The following is a 24,591-nucleotide window of genomic DNA, read 5'->3' as shown; positions in this document are numbered from 1 at the left end:
CTAAATCTGCAGATTTATGAGTGGGTTTTGACATAAAATCCACTTACAAGTAATATTACAATCTAAGGTACAAACATTCACAATTCCTGACCCTTTATTTGATCGATATCGTCCGTGTGTCTTCTGTAATCCCACTCTGCAATCGTGATTACAGCAATTATAAATAATATTTATTCTTAATCACTAATTAATACTTAGCGTGAACATTCTCATTTCCTTCTCCTTTATGTTGTCTAAATACTAAGCCTTCTGTATTGTAATGTTTGCCTTTCCCTTGATAAGTGGAAATGGGGTTCAACTTTTGACCGTAACGGGCCAGTAGTTTATCCATTTTGCATCGACAGCCACTGTGTGACACTCTAACCCATTAAAATCACCATTTGCAATTCATATTTAGAAAGAAATGTTGGACTCAAACCGCGATAGTCCATTGTACAATAAGTCTTTTTTCGATATATAACGACAATGTTTCGCTTCTATATTTTAACACTGAACAATAACAACATGTATTCCTTGTTCTCCAAAAATAATATATATGTATATATATAATAATGAAAACAAATGAAAATATATAACGGAATATTCATTATTTAGGTATTATCACATTTTTTAACCAGTTTTGGTTAAAACCCATCACTGTTAAACTGTTGTCAATAAATTCAAAGTTTTTCTTTGATTTAACGAAAACCAGACGAGATATAGTTTAAAAATCTGCTCAACGTTAGCATTATTATATAAAAATGTAACACACTGTATTGGAGTGCTCTTAATTACCATAAATATTCTCCAGATATTGAGCCTTCTGACTAATAACCATTGTTATAATTTATTTATTTGCATTTAAAAGATTTTATCTACTTAATCCCACAGTCTACTGAAGATAAGATATATGAATATATCATACATTTCTAATTGAAGTAAAGTAATTAGGGTAATTAGAACAATACATAACGAATTCGTGTTATCTGCCTAATGTATATATTTTTATCTTGAATTTTAATACAAAAAGAAAAGAAAAATAAAATATTTAAAAATAAAATTATACATTATTATTTTTTTTGTTTGTACTTACATTTATGTATTTTGTTCTATACTGTAGTTTAGGTTTATGTACTATTTAAATTGTTAGTTGAATTTATATATATTTAAATACTTTATTCTCTTCTATTTGTTTTACATTCAATAAAATTATATATTTTTAAAATGTGCGTTTCATTCTCAACTAGTTTTATGGCATTATTTATTGTTGTTTTCAGTTGCTTTTTGTTACTGTTTTAAATTAATAATTTGTTTATTTTTTTTATTTGTATTAATATTAAAACTTTTAATATTTCATATAATGATTTAAATGTTTTTTTATTCTTGTTATATGCTTACATATTATTATATATAACTCATTTCAATATATTCATTTCAGTAGTTCATGTTTTTAAATAAAATTAATATTTTTATTGTTTTTATATAATCTCATATATATTTTTCAAAGTGGGAAGAGGTTACACATTCAGTTTTTTTGTATCTATTTAAACATTTATATATAATTTTTTTAATTTCTTTTTTATTTGTACCGCTTTGTTTATGTACTTTTGTTCATATAAAATAATAATAATTTGCATTGAAGTTCTAGCATTTGAAACTATTTTTTTTTTTTGTTAAATTTCTTCTTAACATATGTGTTATCTTAGTTATATTACAAATACATATATATATATATATATATATATATTTTAAATATATATAATTTTTAAAAGTAATTCTATTATTTAACATAAATAAATAGTTAATGTAAATAAATTAATTTTCATTAATTTATTTTTTAGTATAAAATAGTTAAATTTACAGTAAAATTTCGTTGATATATTGAAGTAGTTAAATTTTTAAGCTTAGAAAAATTTTTGTGTATAAAAATAACAAATGATATATAAGCCAACTTAAAATATAAACATTTTGTTATATCAAAGATTGCATTTGTTATAAATAAATAGCATTAATTTTTTATTCTTTATAATTATTACGTATACATAATTACAACATTTATATTACTATAAGTTAATGTGTATATCGTGAGCAGTCGATTAAAAACTTTAAAATTATGTTTTTACCTAAATATGTGTAAAAAAATATTCGTATAAGAAAAAAACAATATAAATATTTTAAAAATAAAGTAGTCACTGAATTAAAAATGTTTATTTAAATATAAATGTATATACACTGTTGACATAGGCTCCCTCTTCAATAAATAATTAAACTTTAAAATTTTTCAAGTTATTTATAAATTAATTAAAAAATTAATTATTAAAATTGATAAATATATTAATTGTTGGATTTGATGAATATATTAACTATTGTCTTAATGAATATTGTTAGAAATACAAAAATTATTTTTTCATTGAATGAGAATAATATATATGAAAATATATACGCAAATATAATGGAATAATTCAAAACAAATAATTATAATAATGATATTATTTATTATAAAATTAAAAAAATCTATAAAATTACGAGTAAGTAAATTAAACTCAGCAATGTAAAGTCGTAAACTATAGCAATGTATAGTCGTATAGCAATAAACAAATTAGTTAGTTATTCTACAAAAGTCATATATTATATAAAAACATAAAAAAGTGATTAATCTTTTTGACTGACACGATATATTTTTTTAACACCAATTAATTTCATTAATATACTTGTATTAACTGCTTAATTTATATATAATATTTATTTATTTATTTTTATAGTTAACATACAATAATACATACATCAATTGCATTTACATTTAGTAATCATATAATTTTTTTTTTTGTAATTTTTTCATTATTTTCTATACATTTATATTTAATTTAATGTTTATAACATTTTTCACAATAAAAATATAATAATTTATATTAATTTTAATTTATTTTTCATTATATGGATACTTGAGTTTTAATATTTTTTATATTAAAGTTACGACTAATTTAATAATATATTTTGTAAACAATTCCTTGGCGCATTTTTTACTTTAATTTTTAATTAATTTTAATGTTAAACTATTTGTTATCAATTAAATGATAATTTAATAATAAAATTATAGATTAAAAAAATATTTTTGAAGTACTCTGCTAAATGCGAGACATAACTTGTGCATACAACATTAAAATTTAAAAACTATCAAGTATGTATTTGTCAGCATATTTGAATAAAATTAAGCTTAATGAAAATGAACAAAAACTATATAAAGATCCGTTTGTTTTCAAACCTTACATATGCACTTTTATTTTGATATCTTTGCTTAAAGAATTAATTTTCTTTTCAAAATAAAAACCAAAAAAACCACTTTCTTTTGAAATTAATGTCACTTGCTGAATTGGAAGCTTAATTGAGTTTATAGTGAAATTACCAGAGTGTAAATTATAATTACTTTTAATTTTTTTAATGATTTTGAATGAATTAATTACAGACAATTAGAGTATTATTAGAATGACTGTATCGTTTCAAAATTGACAATCAATACAGTATTGAATATATATACCAGAGTATTGAACGATAGATAGAATACTGTAAATATGCATGTTACTAAATGAATTGGCACAGCGTTATACATATTGGTAGAAAATTTAATTTAAATATAAATGGCTTATTACAGAAAGGCATTTAAGTCGATTTTCAAAGATTTGGATTTAAAATTTAAAAAATAGTAATACGTAGTTTTAAGTAAACTTTCTTTTGTGAAGAAAGAGTCTATCAATTTTTAATAACATTTGCATTAGTAGGAAACAATTTTTTTTATTTCCCAAAAGTTGGTATCGAGTAACTTAAATACGTTTCTGCAATAAGCCTATAATATATAATAGCATAATAATAAAGGTAACAATCTAATAATAATAAGAATTGTAACTATTATGCATTTAACCCTATGTATGTTTTTTATCTCAGATCAATGTTTTTTTATCTCAGATTCTTAAATAATATTATTTTAATAGATATAGCAATGAAAAAAATTGATTTATTAATTGATAGAATAATGTAAATTAATTAATATAGAGTTAAAAAGTATCTGCTTAAAATAAATTAATACATATTCAAAGCAATACATTGAAATAATGTTGACTCAATCTCTTTTGTATTGAGTAATGTGTAAATTTTAATTATAATAATTAAAACGCTGTGTTATTAAGACCATAGGAATAGATGTCAAAGTGATTGAAATTAAATTAACATTATTAATATAAAATTAAATATTTATATGATATGAAATAAATAACAAAAAAAAATATGTATATATATAAAAATCGCAGAAATAAATATATAATAAACCAAAAAAATTTAGTAAAGAAAATAAATAAAACAAAAAAAAATAACGAAAAAAAAGGAAAACAAAATAAAAAAAATAATAAAAATAAAAAAAATAATAAAAATAAAAATATAATAATAATAAAAAAATAATAAAAAAAGGTATATATAATAAAAAAAATATATACACTAATAATAAAAAGAAATATATATATAAAATACAAATATAAATATATATATATATAAAAAAAAAAAATTACAAAAAATATATATATAATAAAAAAAATAAATTACAAAAAATATATATATAAAAAAAATTTAAAAACAAACAAAACAAAATCAAAAAAAATTTAAACAACCAAAAATAAATAAATAAAAAAATGATACATAAATTTATATAAAAAAACAAAAAATTTAATATATAAATATAAAAAAATAAGCAATTTAATAATAAATTAAATAGCGAAAAAAATTAATAAATAACAAAAATGAATAAATAAATTAACTAAAACTAACAAATGTATTTGAAAGTATTTACCATTTCATAAGTTCTAATTTCGAAATATTCTACAAATAATAATTTTTTAAATTATCCTTATAGTGTCAGCACTTTTATTAAATGTGAACCACAAGCGTTATACACCTTTTTTACTCGTTATTTGCATTCAGAAGAAATTAATAAAATATTCTAGTTGTTCGCATTTCTGTAATTAAATAAATATGACTTTAATTCAGTTAAGAAAAGAAATAATTGGGTTTACCTTTTGATATACAGAAACCATGTCCTCATGTAAAAATATATTAAAGAAAATTCATTTTGCAGTCACTGCAGTTCATCAAATCGCAAAATAACAGAATTGGGCAGTTAAATTATTAAATTTCCTTGTAAGTTTAAAGTATAACGTGTATAGATTTTTTCTTTACAAAATTCAAGTTAACACAATTTATACACATATTGTACAAATACAATATACATACATAAATTGTTCTTTAAAGTTTTAGTTTCTAGCTTAGAAGTAAACATTATAAAGAAGCATATGTTTAATTTTTAAAGCTATATTTTTTCCACCATCACGTCACCTTTTTTTCCTTAGGTTTTTTTTTGTTTTTGAATTTAAATTAAATTTAAATCGAGAATTTATAATTCGTTTTGTTTAAAAAAGAAGTGCATTCATTTGTTACTTATATTGTTTGAAAGTTCGTCGTTAATTCGTTTAAGTTGTGTTGAAAAGTCAATTAGTGTAAAAGTAAAACCAACGGAAATGCATGCCTTATAGGTTAGGTAATTATGCATTTCCATTCCCGGCGTTGTTAGCGTCTCTGTTCTTCCAGTTCAAATTGTATATAACAATCGTTGCTTACATAGAAAGTACGCCATTGACCATCGTCCACTCACATCTGCCTGTAAGGTGAATGCATTTTTAGCCATTGCAACACTAGCGATGGTCCGCCAGCTTGAATTTCTGGTGGTATTGTGCCCAAAGGACATTTGTCAATATTCAAATATTTCAAATTCTGACACAACGCTAATTCATATGGTAATTTCTCCAAACAGGGATTTTGATTAATGTAGAGATTTTCTAAATTCTCTAATGAGCCAATCTCTTCAGGTAAATATTGTAGATTATTTTCGCTCACTGACAAATGCGTCAAATTACTGAGATGTCCAATGGTGCGTGGTAATACCGTAATTTGATTTGTTTGTAAAATTAATTTTTGCAGTTCATGTAGAAGACCAATTTCATTTGGTAACACCTCAATACGATTCTCTTCCAGATCTAGGATACGTAATTTGCGCAAATTTCCAATAGTATTTGGTATTTTTTTGAGCAAGTTATTTGATAGTATGAGTATTTCGAGATTTTGTAAGTTCATTATGTCGTCTGGTAGTTTTTGCAAAGCATTTGTGGCCAAATTCAGTTCAACCATATTAACCCATGTACCCACATCGAGTGGTAGAGCAGTCAGTGCATTCTCTTTCATGTTCAACTTTGTCAAACCTTTAGCTCGTGAGAAAATACCATAGGGAATTTTATCAATACGATTATGTTCAAGATTAATGCTATACACATTGGTAAACTGTGCTGGTCCACCTGTAGGATAGCTTTGGAAAGAATTTCGTGAAAGTGTTATAGTTGTAAGTGCGCTTAAACTCGCAAGTAATCCATCTGGTAGTTGAGTAATGCCATTGCCTTCCACATTAAATTCATCCATGCATTTACAATTTTTCAATGATGTGGGTATAGATGTTAAACGATTGTATCTGTAAATAGAAAAATTTTAGATTAAAACAATTTAAAAGATTTTATTATTAAAAATCATTTACTGTTATAAAACAAGTTAAATAAAATTATTTAATATGTTCCTAAATAAGACAAAAAAAAAAGAATGAGTATCGAAGAACTAGTCTCATATAAAACTAATTATAAATTTGTTTCTTGATCACACTGATTTTAAGAGAAGCTCTAGTTGTTGTTGTTATCCTAACCAGGAGAGAAGGAAGAGTTAAAGGATAGCGTGTCCGAGTATTATCATTAGGCTACACACCGTGGACATGGGTCTATAACCATGTAAATGCATATGTAGCCATGGCAGTTAGTAGATAACTGTAAGTTTGGACACACAAATAATGTGATCTAATGTTGTGGACTACAGGACAAAAAAATATGGATTTGTATTGGCTATAAGAGGAGTTATAGAAGGGAGTTAGTATGAAATTAATGGATGTAGGTGTCGATAAAATCCCAATTAAAACTACCTTGGGTTTAGTTAAATAAATTTGGCACTTTTTGGACGAAGTTATAAGTCAATAATGTTTAAATTAGTATGCGAGTTGGAGTATTTAAACAGATATTAGGTCATAAGAAGTGTAAATACAGTTTGGGAACACATTGATAATATAAATGTTTATACGAAGAAAGTTACTGTATAGTACGAAGCTGCAATATAATTTCAGTTGGGAAGAGGCATTTTTACATTTACAATGCAAACGTGGTCTGAAAGAATACACTTCGATATTAGACCATACTGATGTTGTCTCGATGGCAATAAGAGGAGACAACTTCTCGTAGAGCAATACATTTCGATGTAACGTAGAAGTAGGGTTCTATTGATTTATCAATTAGCTTAATATGATGATATTTCTTCTAATATCAAAAGTGGAAATAAAAGTTATTTATTCAGTTGCAAAGAACCATTTAAATATACAAGTAATACTTATAAAATTGTTTTAATTTGTTATCATAACTATTTTAAAATGATTTTGTTGGAGAGGTTTTAAACAGTACTAAATTACAACAACTTATATTTTTGTTTATTTTTATTTAATTGAATTTTTGGTTGACAATGCAGCTGCTTCTAATATTATCAAATACCCGTCATAATTGGGCTTGGAATTAATTTTCATATATATAATTATTCGTAAATAATTAAGAGAATTAAAGACTACATTTTGTCGCATAGTGTTATTGGTGTCGGAATACTGTGTTGCTTTTATAAAGCATTAGAATTACCTAATCTTCTTCTTATCAATACTCAATAACTCTTGTACGTTCTGTAAAAACTTCATCACCTGATCATTTTTTAGTGAATTATTTTATTAACTTCATTTTCTTAACACTATCATATTTAATAAATTTTTTATTTGAACTGAATATTTTCTTACCTTAATCCTAAACGCACTAAATTTTTTAGGTTACCAATTGTTTCCGGTATATCAAGTAGCTCATTGTGTTGTAAATCTAATGCGCTCAAATTTATGCAGTTACCGATTTCTTCAGGTAGATGTTCTAGATGATTGTGTGATACATCCAGTGTAGTCAAATTTACTAAAGCACCTATTGATGCACCCAGCTCACGTATCTTATTCTCACGCAAACTCAACATAGTCAGATTGGTAAGATTACGTATATCAATAGTTACGGCGGTAATACGATTGAAACGCAAGTAAAGCGTTGTTAGCGAACGCAACTTATATATGACTGCCGGAATTTCTCCAAGTTTATTATGCCTTAAATCCAGCACCTTTAATTGTTTGCAGTTCTGTAAGGATTCTGGCAGCGAATTGAGTATATTTTCATTGAGTGCAAGTGTTTTCAAATTAACTAAACAACCAATTTCTGTGGGCAGTTGACTTATTTTGTTGCTATACAGATAAAGTTCGGTAAGGTGTGTGCAATCTTTAACGCATGGTGGTATTATGAATATGGATGATTTACTAAGATCCAAACGTTTAATGCCTATATATAAGAAAAATAAAAGAATTAAAAAAGATCCATAATATATTCAATCAATATTGATATGGCGTTACCTTCATCTCTACAACGCTGTAGCGCTTTCACCACATCCTGGTCTGCTTGCTGTGGTTTGCTTTTTTTAGTTGTAGGTTTGGGTTTATTCGATTCTGGATGTTTGACAGTTACAACTTTAGGACGCGTTTCGGGTGGCATTTCGTTATTGTTACCAGTGCCACTGTGTGTTGGATGTGTTATTGTTGTTGTGTTTGTGGATGATGGATGGGCGGCAGCACAACTGCTGCCACTGCCAAAACAATGTGTTGTCAAAGCACCGCCACCGCCAGTGCCTGCCGATGTTGTACTTTCACTTACTGTTTTACCCGCGGATGCTAATGACGTTGACGATGCTGTAGCACCTGCAGAGGAACACAAGTTCATAATTTTTCCCAGGGTAGCGGTCGACGGCGACAATTTGTTGCCCAAACTTCTGAATTATTTTATTTACTCAAAAGAAAATAAAATTCGTAGTAAACGGTTTTGTGATGGCTTAAAGGATTATAGATTGAATAGATTGCAATTGCAATGGTGTTATATTCTTTAATAAGAATTTAAAAATTAATCGTGCCTCGAGTTTACAACTAGAAAAAGATCATAAAACAAAGAAAATAGGTTAATATATTTGGCTTTTTTATATTTATTAATTTGTTATTAAATTGCCTACGTCAATCTCAAATATCCCTAAAATATTGTATATTAAGCGTGAGGCTATGAACGCTCAAATGCGTCATTGATATCTATTTATTTTTTATTAAGTTCACTTTATTGACTTTATTATTTGTTGCAATATTTGTGCATTTTTAAATGAAAGCCAAGTCATTGTCGTTGTCGTCGTCGTGGCCCATGCACATACAGAGCTTCACACATATGAAGTACACTTAAGTTGCCATAAGTCAATATTAAAAAAGAATTGTGGTCACTGGACAAGTGCTACGTCAATGACAACAGTGTACTAAGTGCGTTTGTTATTATGACGACAATGTCTGGCCGCATTCCCAATACAAGCCGCATAAAAAAGCGTACTGAATGCTCCTCTTTAACCCAAACTGAAGTATTCAATTAATTTTTGTGGGTTGAGTAGGAGTAATTTGTCCTTAGCGTTCATTTTTATATATAAATTACTATATATAGGTCACAAGACAAAAGGGGCGTAAATTAATAGTAGCGTTTATTATTAAACCATTAAAGGCTTTCATTCGCTGAGTGACATGCAACAGGTTTACAGTTTAAGGTATGGAACATAATTAAAAACTCTAGGAAGGACATTTTAATTAAACCCTGAGTTAATTATTTAATTTGATAATAGATGATGGGTTATCCATCATGTGGTTCTAATTTGGCAACACTGCTTCAGTGACATATAATATTATGTATCAAACAAAAGTGTCAATCAAGGCACCATACATTTAGTTTAAGGTTTGCCATATCTTTAATGCGAACCGTTTAACAATAGCTGAACATATTTCAATTGTGAAAACTACCAACAGAAATAATGACGAGTTTTTATATTAAATTTTCTTCAGTGATAAAACTAATTGTATTCTTCGAGGATATGTTAACAAACAAGACAGTCAGATATTATGAAGCAGTGAAAATATTGAAAATTGATATTGAAAGATCATTGCATTTACGTATCAACAAAAAATCACTGTCTGGTTTGATATTAGGCCCGCAGTTATGATAGTTCCATACTTTTTTGGAAATGACAAATGTGTGATACAAACCGTTAGCTCTGATCGATAAAATTAATACTTTTGACAAGACATTTAAGAATTATAAGAAAGACATAGTACTAATGAAACACGTACAACTATTAAATTGCATAATATTATTATTTTATTACAAATAATGAGTCTCCAAAGGGAATGGGAATATGATACTTCATCGCTCATATTGAAAGTGAAACTCTGGGGCGCAAATGGTTTGCAATAAACCATGAGTCTTCAAAGGGAATAGGAATATAGTACTTCATTGCTCATATTTACGTGAAATTCCGGGACGCAAATGGTCTACAATAAACAATAAGTCTCCAAAAGGAATGGAAATATGGTAGTTCATTGCACATATTGACGTGAAAGTCCGGGGAGCAAATGGTCTGCAGTATTCTTTTATTCTTTAACACTGGGGAACGTTTTTATATACAATAAACATAAAAATACTTTTCATAAAATATAAATCCAATAAAAAAGATAACACGAAATTAAAGTTGGTATTAAAGGTCACGTCATAAACTATAGACGAGTATATATGGATACTGCGGAAATGCTCATACCTTTAAAATTGATTGGTTGACAAATTATGAAATATTATTTTTCATGTTATTGACAAACAGTCATTTTAAAAACAACATCTGTCGTGTTGTGTGTAAATAAATGTGAGAATGTGAGAAGAGCGCTTCCATAATTTTTTTTCTTTTCTCCATATAGCATATCTACAGAACACACTGTAGTCAAATTCATTGTTTACGAAGTATTAAGTGGTGGCACTGATTTTATATCATTAAAACGATCACGTTTCATAACTTAAAGCAATTATTCGACTAAATAATAAAAAACACATTATGTGCTTAATCAAGCAGAAAAGTTTTTATGTAAAGTGTAAAGTTTCATATATTTTTTTCGGTCTACTTGAAGGGATGCAAATGACGAAGCGAAGTATTGCGATATATAGTTTGTGCGGTCAAGATATGGTGTTTAATAGTATAGTTCTCACAAGATAAGTAATTCTTCTGTTCCTGTTCTACTTTTACTAAACAACAATGTTCACACGTACTTATCCATGGAGTTAGAGTTTCTCGCTCGTAAGAGTTTTCCAACAGTCGTAGTGGATTTTTATCAAGCAGAAAACATAAAGAGAATACATATTTTAAAACCAAAAAAATGTAAATAAGATGATAAAGGAAACCATCTAAAGGAAATAAGATTGTATATCAGTTGTCAATAGTTAGAAAAGATAAAAAGGAAGCTAAAACATTTTTAGTTCGTCTTAGAGAGTAGAGTTATGATCAAATTTCAATAATGAGGAAGTGGTTATGAAAAATCGAACCTAGGGCATATTCAGATTATACATATTATCCATGATATACAAAGGTTAAAGCTATAAAGAGGCATACGAATGGGCATTAGTAAGGAAAGATTAGCGAACATAAATCATATTCAGGTTCTGCAAACTTACCACTTGGGCAAACGAATAAGAATAGTAAAAGAGGGAAGTTTAATTCAATGCACATTTAAATTTAGAAATCTAACCTTAAGCATTATAGAATTCATAGATTAAGTGAATTGAAAAGAGAAGAAATAGTTTAAATGACACATAAATTAGAATGGTAAGAGGAAAAAATTTAGGCCGGCCTATCTTTAAATTCAAAAATCTTACCTCCTTTATGGAGGTAATGTGAATTGAAAATATGAAGAAGTTTTATGAAAATATAAGAACAAATAAATTGAACTGATAAGAAAAGAAAATTTGATTCAACCCATATTCAAATTGAGAAATCTTTCCAATCTTATTGGATTCAAAGGTAGAAAGATTAAGTAAATTGAAGTTATTAGAAAAATCTTTGTAACTTCAAAACATAAACTCATACATCAAGTTGTAGTAAGGGAAGAAAATTGCTTCCAGTTCACATTTATGTAGAGTTATGTTAATATTGAGAGCTAATATCTCAATCTCAGATAAGAGACAGCAGTTCTAACTACGTATAGGAGTCGAAAAGGTAAATAAAGATTACCTTATCTGCTAAAAATTGGACTACTTTCAAAGTATACAAAACCATTATATCTAGTATAAAGGTATATAATTCCAACCATAATAAACCTTAAAAATAATATCGCATATTATTTTAATGAGAAGTTAAGTAAGAGTTTTTTTTTTCAGTGTAAGTAAATTTTCTTGACTGTAAGTAAATGAAGTAAAATTAATTTCAAGTCGATGTATCAGTTGTTTTAATATTCCAGTTTTAAATAATCTATGGATGGATGTGTACATAACATCAAATATACATTGTTCTTGAAATACAATAAAATGGATTTTCTGTAAATAAGAAATTATGATAATCCATATATATAACATAAGCCTTTTATTGAAAAGTATATACTTCGTTTGGCCTAAAGGCATATCTGAATTGAAATAGGAATAATCATTAGTTATAGATTAGTTATAACAATGACTCTGGAATTAAAATAATTTTTTTTTTACTATCATAAAGTTTTATCAAAGCACCAAATCATTTTTTTATTTAACATAATGGAAGTTAACAAATAATAAAAAAACGTATGAGTAAATATTGTTCACAAGATTGTCACGTCTCTTCTCATATTGCTACAATTTAAAAAATAGGAAATATTTTATATCATCTGATCAATGAAATTTATGCTTCCGCATATGCTTATCTTTAATTATTAATTAAAATAAATATTAACTATTTTTTAGTTTATCTGAAGCTTCTCTTTAATAGGAAATAACTGAAGTTACTAGAGAGTTACCTATCGAAATACCCTCATGTCATTCAGTACAAATTAATGAAATGATATTATCTAATTTGATAGAACGTGTCCCTGTTTTCTAGTCACATTATACATAATCCGGCTATCTTTTAAATTTTTTGAAGATATGACTTCTTTCCGATTTTTTTTTTGCAAAGGTATAACTTTTGTTTTGGGATTTATTGCAATACGAATTTATTGAACTTTAGAGCATTGCCGTCAAACATAGACTTAAAGGCAATGGGCATATTTAACCCACAGCGTACTGACTAAACAAAGTTATAATTATAGATAGCTACTAACGTCGATGTACTTTACCAAGAACCGTAGCCACAACCAAATGCCATTCAACACCCCTCCAGAGAGATTTTACAAGCAGGTCTTCGTGGATTACAACAACAACAACATAGACCACATGTTGTTGAAAGGTTAAAGCTTTATTCTCTTATATCTAGATTATAACAGACTACTAAAGGTATCTTCGTTATTAGTTGTTAATTTAGGATGAAACAATTTTAATATATTGGATTTCAAGAAATGGTTAGGTTTAGTAAAAATTTTAGAAAAATTGAAACCCAAAATTGTAACTTATACATACAGTCAAACTTCTATAACTCGAAGTACCATTTTGCAAAGAAAAGGTTCGACTTATGGAGACTTCGAGTTTAAGAATTGTGTGTAACTTGCTCTTTAAGCCCTATTGCACTCTATTTTGTTCGAGTCATGGAAGTTTGACTTTAGTATATATTAGAATACTATAGGTAGTATTCTAATATACACATGTATAATCATTAGATAATTTTTTTTGTTTGTATATAACTTGCGTTCTAAGCCTTGTTGCACTCTATTTTGTGCGAGTTGTAGAAGTTCGAGTTATGGAGGTTTGACTGTAGTATATATTAGACTAATAAGATTTTAATATACACATGTATAATCATTAGAAAATATTTTTTTTTTTTCATTTTTCGAAATTTTTAAAAAATTTTATGAAAATCCCTAAAAAAATTAAATATTAAAACAACAGAGAGATATGAAAGTTATTTAGAATTATATATATGCACTTCGGGAGGCTCAGAAGTGATTTCAATTTAAAGAATTATGAATTGGTGATAAGGTCATGAGCAGAATTCTTGCGAACGGATGTGAATAATCTTCGAAGTGGGTCAAAATATTTATGAATTCTTTGGAGTATAGAATAAAGCAATGAGGTCACCACTGCAGAAAAACTGCAACAATTCCATACCATAAATCATTATTAATATTTATAATTAAACGGCAATATCTCAATATCTAAATGTGGTGCATGAAATTCCTTAAGTGACTAAGAATTTTGCATGGAAGCCAGGCCAGATAGATACGCGCGTGGAGTCTTAATTTTCAATAAATTATGCATATAAATAAATATTTTATAAGGCAAATTAATTTAAAAATTTATTTTCATTTTTGCGCTTTGCATTTGTTGGGTTGAATGTTTAAAATCAAGCAGTGAATAAAATAGCGCTGACGTCTGTTTGATCATCAAGAACAGAGCAGAGCAGAACAGAACCACAACAACAATACCAATAATAAAGGCTACAACAAAAACAACAACTACTATAACAACAACAACACGAATATGACGAGTATTTGAGCTAATCACCTGGCTAATGCGGCATAGTTGCGTTTCTGTTCATATACCACCCACCACCACCTACCGTACGTACTCTCACCCTAACAATACCAATAAATAATAACCACAATATAAAATGTGTTATAAAATGACTAAACGGATTGTAAGATTATTTTGAAATGCAGAAAAACTTATGATAAATCTACAATGTATGAAGAATTGTGGGAGCAAACACCGCCCTGCAAAGCGCCGACGCAAAAAAAAATCTCACAAATAAAACAAATTTTCGTTGTAATAAAAATGCAACGTAAGTGTACGTCTGTGTGTTTTGATAAAGAAGGCGAAAATCGGTGCAGGATGGCGTAAAGAAAAAAATGACAAATAATTTAAAAATATTAATTATTACAAATCTTTTCTTTAAACAAAATTTATTTGTAAAATTAAATCATCAGATATTTAAAATTATATTTATTTGATTCTGCATTTTTGCAAATTTCTTATAAAATATTAAAATTTAAATAATCTCTTTAAATTGCTATCTTATAAAATACTTTTTTAAATTTCTAATTCAACTAATAAATATTAATAAATTTAACTTACAACACTCATTGAAATTAATGAAATAATTTTTTATATCCATTTTTCACGCTTTTTTTTTTGTTTGCTATCTCTTCATTAAAACAAAAACACAGTTTGTATCAGAAAACAGGCACGCAATTCATCATAAAAATTTTATGCACAATTTTAAGTATCTTAAATTTTAAACAATTTCCATAATTTAATTTAATACTTTTTTCAATTCACTCATTTCATGCATATTTTTATAATTTATAACACACGAAACTTTAATTCATTTCATTTAAATCTTTTTTGTAAGGTTCTTATGGTATCTATTCTTTTCACGTCCGCCTCCGTCTGCTGCTATTTTTGTTCTGTTCTGTTGTTATTATTGTCTGATGCGTACTAAAATAAAAAACAAATTCAAAACAAAAACAAAAGCGAATACATAAGCGAAGACGTTAAGCAGGGTTGTTATAAAATTTTTTCCTAAGAGTGTGGTGAAAAAAGAATCAATAGATAAACATGTGGTTTACAATTTGTACACATTGTATTTGAAATACTATTATTATAACGATGTCACATAACAAAGCAAAACAGAATATATTTTCAATTTTTGACTAAAGAAAATATAGGGGTATAGATCCATATATAATATGCATTTTGTGCATATTAGTCTTGCAAATTTTAAGAACAGCTGATTTTTATTTTTGTATTTATTTACAACTCAGATTCGAAATGCATAATCTTAACGATGCGAAGAAAAAGTGAAAAGCAGCATACATTGAATTTTGTGTAGGATTTGCCTGTTGCATAATTAATGTCTAACTTAGATTTGTGTATTTATATATATAATATAGCACTTTCTTGGACGTAAAATAGATATAAAATCAAACAATTGTCAACAAAACTTGGCAATTTCACTAAAGTATTGCCCAGCAAACAGTAAAAAAACGAGATACAGCGATCTTGAATACCCCTTATAACTTCAACTAAGAACAATTAAAAAAGTTGTAATATATACATATATATAGTGTTTTTTCTTTAGTGGTATAAAGTTAACAAAGAAAATAATGAAATTAATATCATATTTAAATTATAGCTTATTTTGCGCGAGTCAACAAAAAAATTTTAACCGAGAAAACAAAAAGTAATTTATTTGGTTTAGATACACTTTTAAAAATGATTAATCAATAAAGAATATAGAAAAAAAATTGTTTCAAGTGTAGCTGTAATATTATTATTGTTTCAAGTGTGCTTCGCTGTAGCTGTAATATTATTTTACTTATATTTATTAAAAGTTGCACCTGTAATTAGCAATAGGTGCAATTGTTTGAGACAACATTTTCAAAATAAATCCATGCTTATCCATCATACCTTCGCATGCAGTTTTTGTTGAGTTTGTATAGAGTTTGTGTAGTTAAATTCTACACCCTACACGTTTACCGAGATAAGTCCGAAAATGAGTTATAGGTATATGAATGAGATAGGCTTAGGTCGGAATAGATAGGCACGCTTTCGTCGATCGGAATAGAAACACATGATATACCTATTTATATATGTATATATATATATACAATATTATGATAATTACGATATATATATGTTATATATTCTTTATAGACAGTAGACATTGAAAAAGTATGATCGAATTCTGGATTAAACTGCATTAGCTACAACTGTTGAAAACAAAATTAAAAGAATATATTTCTTAAATAATATGTAAGATTAAGTTATGGCCATTGATTACTTTATGAAATATAATTCCACTACAGTATGAGTAGTTAACAATTGTAGAGGGCGATTGCGTGTGTTTACCATTACATTATCGGAAAGGATTAATATTGAATTACTAAATTAAATATTATTATAAAATCATTATATTGATATTATATTATGCTTATATTTAAATATGTATATGGAAACTGATTAAAATATATTCTTTTATAATGTAATAATTTTTGGTTTAATTTAAAAATAATCAAATATTTTTACAAGATTATTTTTAATTTTCATTAGGTTTTGTGTCTGTAAATAATTTACATTCACATATACAGACTACATATAATATAAATACTATATCTGTTTCTTAAAAGTTTTTGTTTAAAAAAATTCTTTTTTAAAAGTTGAAATGAATTAATAAAATGATAAAAATTATATTTTTAAACTTAAAATAAATTATTTATTAATTTATTTTGGTGAATACATAGCAATTAGTTACATTTTACAATTAAAATTAACTTTAATATTAACTCACAAATTAAATATTAAAAAACAATTATAAAACTTTTTAATTGCCTTTAATAAAAGCAACATGCGTCGAAAGATTTTAATGTAAAAATTACGATATCATTTATTTTTTCTAAGAATTTAATATTGGAGCAAATAACCTGAGCATTAACACGCTAAAACATATTAAGGTACAAGATAAAGGTCCTACATGCGCAAATGTAAACGTTGGCTCATCCTGTATGCGCAAAACGCTTTTGCAAATATTGTGGTGAAAAGGTGAATTTACTTCGACTTACGAATATTAAAATTAAAGGGAGTTGAAATAAAGGTACATCTTCCTTTGCATTCAAAAAATACAAGTGCAAGAAGTATTATTTATAAAATAACTTATTTATATATTAAATTTAATTCATAATTTGTAAATTTATTTTATTGCAAGCGTTTTAATTACATTTTGTTACAATAAGGATGTGAAGAAAGAACACTAGTATGACGTGCATTGATTCATTTCATTTTCATTTTAGTACTTCGAAAGTAAAAAGTATAAAATAATTTAAAAAAATAAAATGATGTAAATGAGTTGAGCAATATTTTCACTTTGAAAATCTATTTTATATGTCAACAACAATTAATATTAACATTAATATTATTGTGACTAGGAGACGCATTCCAGTAAGTATTTTCTATCATATCAAAAACAAATTATTATTTTATTTATCAAAACTTTATTAAAATGTGGATTTGATGCAGTAAGTGGATTCAAAGTTTTTTAAATAATATTAAAATGCTTTTCCAAACTCCTTTTATAATTAAAATATTTTATAATTTTTATTAAAAATTATTTTTTTATATTAAATATTTACATGGAAGATAAATCTTACTTTTTTTTTATTAAGGTACAAAATGTTTTAAGGGGAAAAAGAATTTTATAGTCAAAGTTTATAAAATTCTTTAAATTTTTATTAGAAATGAATTTCAAGTTTATAATAGTTTATAATAATGTTATAATAATAGGAACAGAAAAATCACGGTGTTTGAAGAATATTTTATTCTTTGGCGGTGCTACTTTTGATAACATTAGAATACTAGATATAACAGTTTAGTAATATTAAAATTTTATATTAAATCTAGAAGTAAATTCGCATGCAGCTTTTTGACATTATCAATAGGTAATAAATTACAAAAAATGTAATAAATACATTTATTTTGATGGCTAGTCCTACATATGTAATTCTATAAATATAAAAATGAATGTTTGACTGTCTGTACTCGATGAATTCAAAAACCATATATCCCTGGAAAGGTTTTTGCAAATTTTTATTAAAATCAGAGTTCGGGTTCTATGTATATAATAGATATATGAACATATAATATTTTGGTAAAAGTGTGTTCTGTAATATAATTTCCAATATCATTTAAAGCAATCTAGCAATTCTAGATTGTTAGATTGTGAGAACTCAGTTTGGTTTTTACATTAGTGCAGTGTGTTTTAATTTAGTTTTGAGTAAATACTTATATTAAGTGAAATAGAATAATTTATTTAATTTAATTTATTAAGATCAGAGGGAAATACGTTTTATTTAACACCACAATTATGCCATCAAAGCGAAGTGCCATTGGTCGATACAAATCAAACAAAAAGGAGAAGAGAAAAACGAGCTTCAGAAACAAGTGACCAGACAAAAACTAGGCAAGAAAGAGATAGAGTTCTCATTGCTCTTGCTCGATCATTAGAAACGAGTGAGTGACACGAAGTTCGCCGGGTCAGCTATTTATAATATATAACAGTTTGCAGTAGTTATCAAACTGGTTTATTTATTTATTTAAAATAAAGACAAACTAAGATGTGGATAAATAGATTTAATATTGTTAGAAACCCAAAATGGAATTTATTGTAAATATATCCATAGTACCACCTACATATGCCGGCCATGTGCCGTTAATTCATATATTCAATTTCTTCTTTGATTACACAAATGATTAGTAACATGTAGTGGTTTTTAAACAGATTTTTTCCATTTTGAGTTCTGATATCGCATGAATTAACTGATTTTGCTAATATTAAACAAATTAATAATATTATAATAATACTTAATAGATTAACAAACAATTTTTGTCCTTGTCTTTTCTTTGTTATTCGAATCCCTCTAAATTTAAAAAAAAAACAAGCTTCTTTGTAATTATAAGAAAGCATAGCTTTTTCGGAAAAACTAATTGAATTTAATAATACTTAATATTATTAATAATTAAAAATATTAATATTAATTATTAAAACGAATTGCTCAAAATAGCTGCTATTATTAATATCCGTTGTTAATTTGGCGTAGACGGAAAATCGAAATCGTGTTAAAATCGCTTGGTATTGGTGTTATTTTTTTAAAATAATATTTAATACTCAAATATTGTTAAGATTGTTATTTTTTTAAATAATAGTTAATACTCAAATATTGTTAAAACTCAACATGTTTTGTGTATTCAGTATACAAAACCATCTGTATTCTCAGGCGGAGAAGGAGTGAGCAGAATTTCTATGATAAAAATATTTATCTATTTATTCGTAGCAACTTTAATAAAGACAAAAAATTTGTATTTCTTAAAATAAACAGTTTTTTAATAAACTTTTAAAACCGTAATTTTTGAACTGTTACCCATTATTGACAGATACTAAATGTCTAGGAAAAAACAAGCACGTTACAGCAACCTCAAATTCACCTAAAACTGCTGAAAAATCAAAAAATAGAATTTGGTATCGCACTCTATTGTAGAAATTACAGCCTAACGACTCTTATTTGTTTATTTAATAAAAAGCTCAGTATTTTACCAAAAAAAATTTGATATTAACACAGGATCTTAAATATGATTTTTGCAGTTATCTATGACGAAAGAAACTGTTCTAATAGTAGAAATTGTTATTTTAATAGAGAAGTTTTCGAGCAGTACTGAATTGCAACAATAAAATTATTAAATTTTTTTTATAGAGTTTTTGAATGACCATATAGCTGTTTCGAGTATTGTCGCTACCATAAGAATAGAACTGAAATTCAAGAGTTAAAAATAACTATATTTAATTAATACAATTATTCTATATAGAACTTTAAACTGATTGAAACAGCTGAGTTGTATAGTTTTTAATGATAAGAGTAGAACAAGTTATTTTAAGTTTTTTATTTATTTGAGGTTATTTAGAGTTTAAAACAATATTGTTTTCAGCGTTTTATTATATATATGTTATGCTATATGACTAAGAGGAAAATTATAGGAGACAGTCATCCTACTAAACAAAATTTTTCTAACCTAAAAATGCATTGAATCTAATCGTCAAACCTTTAATGATATTGTAGTACTGTTTCCGGTGTTCATAAATAAATTTTATATTTTTTTTATCTTAACTAATTATTAGTTAAAAATATTTGAAAATCGGTGATTTTCGTTAAACACATTTTTTCTACAGAATCATTTGTCTCACATTTGGCATGTACACACATTTCTATGTACTTACACAGCGGAGGATACATAAATCTTCGTACATAGGTAATTTTCTCCAGCAAAGCCTAGTACTGTAAATTGTTATACATAACTTGAAAAAATGTTACGTCTGCAAAAGTTGAGGAAATTTTTTAACTAAAATCCAGATAACAGCTTACCAATTGAGGTTTTGGAATATTTCGTTATGATGTGAAATTGTTGATTAAATGTAAATTGTTGCACTTAATTCACTTGTTCATTTGCAAACATTTAACAAACATATTTGCCTTCACGTTTTTCACGATTTGCTTGCAATGCTCCCGAAACCAATTTTTGATTTTTTATTTTTATATTTTAATTGAGAAAAATTAAGAACTCTAATTATTGAAATTAGTTATTGCCTTTTTATTATATTTTTTGTTAATTAACTGCACTGTTTTTGCAAATATTTTTACATTTGCAAAGTTGAAATTTTGTGTTCTACGACAGACAGATGACAAACTGAGCAATTTTTACTACAGAAAAGTATCGCTCGAGTTTATGTGGAACTGCGCAGGTCCTTCAAATGTCAGAATTTTTGCAAAATTATTTGCAAATACCGCTATTCACATATCACGGTTCGCAGCTATGTTTATTGTACGTTTGTTAAATATAACAGAAGCCCAAAAGTATTCTTTATTAAATCTATTTATATCAACGAGATTTTCATTGCCTATTTTAAGGCGTTAGTATTATCACATCCAGCAATGGTATATCTATACCATGCGTGTCATATGTGTGGAAAATTTGTGTGGCACGCGCGCTATTGTTTTTATTTAGTATATACGGACGTACAGCACGTATGGTCGAAAATATAAGGATCGTTTTTTTGTTTTTTTTTATTACTTTCTAAAAGAACTTTTAGTCAAATCAAAATCTTAGCAGTCAAAAATTAGACAAGAAAATTTTAATGTTTGGCACGCGCTCCTAAAAAGATACCGTTCGTTTACACAGACATTTTCTACATGAATTTTATTAGTGCTGTCAACTGGCACTTTTTTCTTATAATGTTAATATTTTTATTTTTCTATTAATTTATTTATTTTGTTTATTTTGCACTAAATAATCATTTCTTTTGTCAAGTAACAGTTTGGCTTTTTCCAAAGTTTTTTCACTTTCCCCTTGTCTTTTTTGTGTTTATTATTATTAGGTGGCACTTTGCCTGTTGTACATTTCATTACGATATATATACGAGTATTTAAACTTAGTTGAGCACTAACTGCATGTGTGAGCAAAGTGAAGGAGTTTGCTTAGTTTATTTCACATCACTAAAATGTGCAAATACAGATAGTGTATATTTTTCATGCAATCAAGTCAAAACCGTGCGTATTCGACACTATTTACATATGTCCCTTTTTCATTTGTTTCAAATTTAAAAAAAAAACTTTAATTAAACATCACTGTTGCGGTATTTCTATTACATATTAGTCATTTTCCAAAAAGTACGTGCGCATAATATGTCATACAGCGACATAACGAATGTCATACAGCGACATATTGTGTATGTAATGCACTTCCGAGGGTTCCTTGAGGTTTTTATTGTCCCAGATATAGATAGAGATGTAGGATTTTTAAAAAATATATGTTTGTAGTAAGACACTTTATTGGCAGGATCAATAAGGTAGATTCAGATATCAAAATTTCATTTGTTTGGAACGAATAGAATATTGCATAGTATAAAGTAAAGTTCTCGGTGTAAGTCTGTTGGGTGGCTTCTCGGTTTACAAAACCAGTTTGCATTTCTCTAAGAAATTTAAATGACTTTAGAACATTTTCACAATTTTTTTTTTGCGGTGAAGATTTACATATAACTTGGCACAATGGTCCGAAGACACTAAATGAGAGTGTCTATCGATAATCACGGCCATTCAAAATGCCACAAACAGTGGGCTGGTTATTTGAATGTCAAAATTTTTATATGACTTTTTATTATAATGTGTAATGCTTCAATACATAAAGGATTTGTTGAGGGGCACTAATAGAAGTACTTTATTAAATTAAACATATATAAACTAAACTGATCAAAATTTGAATTTAGTTGCGATATAAGCAGATGACTTAGATACACATTTTCTGAAAGTTAATGCAAACGTCTCAAAATTTTCACTGATATTTTTATTTTAATATTAAATTTTTCTTTTTGATATAATTTATTTTTGTACACATAAAACCTTTTTTTATATTTATATTAAAAAAACAATTTTTTTGTTCCAATTTTCAGATACATTATTTAATTATTTAAATAATATAAGAAAAAATGTTAACATAACATATAAAATGAGTGAATTTCAGAGCGTGTGAATAATATTTGTTTTATTTTGTCGCTGTATCCGTTAGAAATAAAAAAAATTATTTATTAATTTTTATCTTTTATTAGTCTAAAAATAATAATTAATTTCAAATGTCGAAATTGTAGATTCTGTAGACTTATATATATGTATGTTATATGTATGTTCTTCAGTGACTCGTGTTAGCAAGAGTCGACTGAAACTGTCTAGATGCGACAGAAATTGCAACTCTACAATTAAAAGTTTTAATTTATATCAACCAATATCAGATAATTTATTTATTATTATGGATAGGTTATGCATGTAGTGTGACCTGAAAGATCTTTTCTGCAGAGATAATATTATTAAAGCAAAGTCTATCTAGAAAAAACTTATAATTACTAAGCAATAATCAATTTGTGTCTAAAATACTTTTATATGAAATGTAAAACAGAAAAGTTTATGTTTATAATAAGTTTTATCAAAAAAAAACCTATTTCATATATCTTTTGTATACATTTTTAAATCTTAGCAATGACTAACTTTTCCAGCCGTATTTTTATAACACACTAAAAAAGTTTTACAAAACTTTTTTTACAAAATTAAGTTTTATAAATATCTACAACCCAATTAACTCTAAAATGATGTATCTTGATTAATATTATTATAGCTCCAAGTTCATTGCATCCTGAAAGTTCTATTATGTATCTCAGTAAATTAATTAAAAACTTAAATGCCTTTTATGAAATGTAGATCCTCTTCTAATTTACTATTTCATATCTTCAGTAAAAAAGAGTGTGTACTTCTAGCTGATCTAAGTTCTTTATACTCTTTATGATTTTTTTTAAAGGACAGACTTTTTTTTATTCTAATTGTTCGTCTTCTGTGATGTAGCAAAGCGAATGTAAATCCTGTATATAGGTTTCAACCTAAACAATATCTGGTGCCTAGGCCAAACCTTGTTTTATTGTAAAGTTTTAAAAATATTATTTTTCTGAAAATAAAACAGTTTCTTCTATTTAATAGTAAGAGAATATTTCTCTCATAAGAAGTGGGAGTATCTGCAGTAGATATGTGCAGTAGATAATATTTTATTTTCAGTTATATATAAATACCAACTGTAGGGTATTCTAAATTAAGATTTGTTAAGAAAATCCGAATATTTTTGGGAAGTATTTATCTATTCAGGTCAATAACCTTAATTTTTGCTAAGTGAATTTATTTGAACTGTTAGATGTGTTGATTTTCAAATAGCTTTATCGTATCAAATATATATATATATAGCTATATGCTTTGGAAAAATGTAAATCAAATAATTCAGCTATATAAGGACCTAACTTTGCAATAACATTTGCAATTTAAGTGTTTAA

At 26.4% G+C, this 24,591-nt stretch overlaps 1 protein-coding gene across 1 annotated transcript; it reads right to left on the bottom strand.

The window, feature by feature from the left end:
* Window positions 1-4,819: 4,819 nt before the first annotated feature.
* Window positions 4,820-21,273, bottom strand: LOC119678313 (leucine-rich repeat protein soc-2 homolog). Its single transcript, XM_038090078.1, has 5 exons — window positions 21,095-21,273; window positions 8,585-9,148; window positions 7,940-8,513; window positions 5,037-6,538; window positions 4,820-4,979 (listed from the first exon to the last, which is right to left on the bottom strand). Exons 2-4 carry the CDS (start codon window positions 8,946-8,948, stop codon window positions 5,668-5,670), a joined length of 1,809 nt encoding a protein of 602 aa, XP_037946006.1. The 5' UTR covers window positions 8,949-9,148; window positions 21,095-21,273; the 3' UTR covers window positions 4,820-4,979; window positions 5,037-5,667.
* Window positions 21,274-24,591: the final 3,318 nt, after the last annotated feature.

The sequence above is a fragment of the Teleopsis dalmanni genome, chromosome 2 (assembly GCF_002237135.1).
Source record: "Teleopsis dalmanni isolate 2A chromosome 2, ASM223713v2, whole genome shotgun sequence".
NCBI classification, from domain to species: domain Eukaryota; kingdom Metazoa; phylum Arthropoda; class Insecta; order Diptera; family Diopsidae; genus Teleopsis; species Teleopsis dalmanni.
The sequence above is the reverse complement of the archived record's forward strand: the minus strand, read 5'-3'. Positions and strand labels throughout refer to the sequence as shown.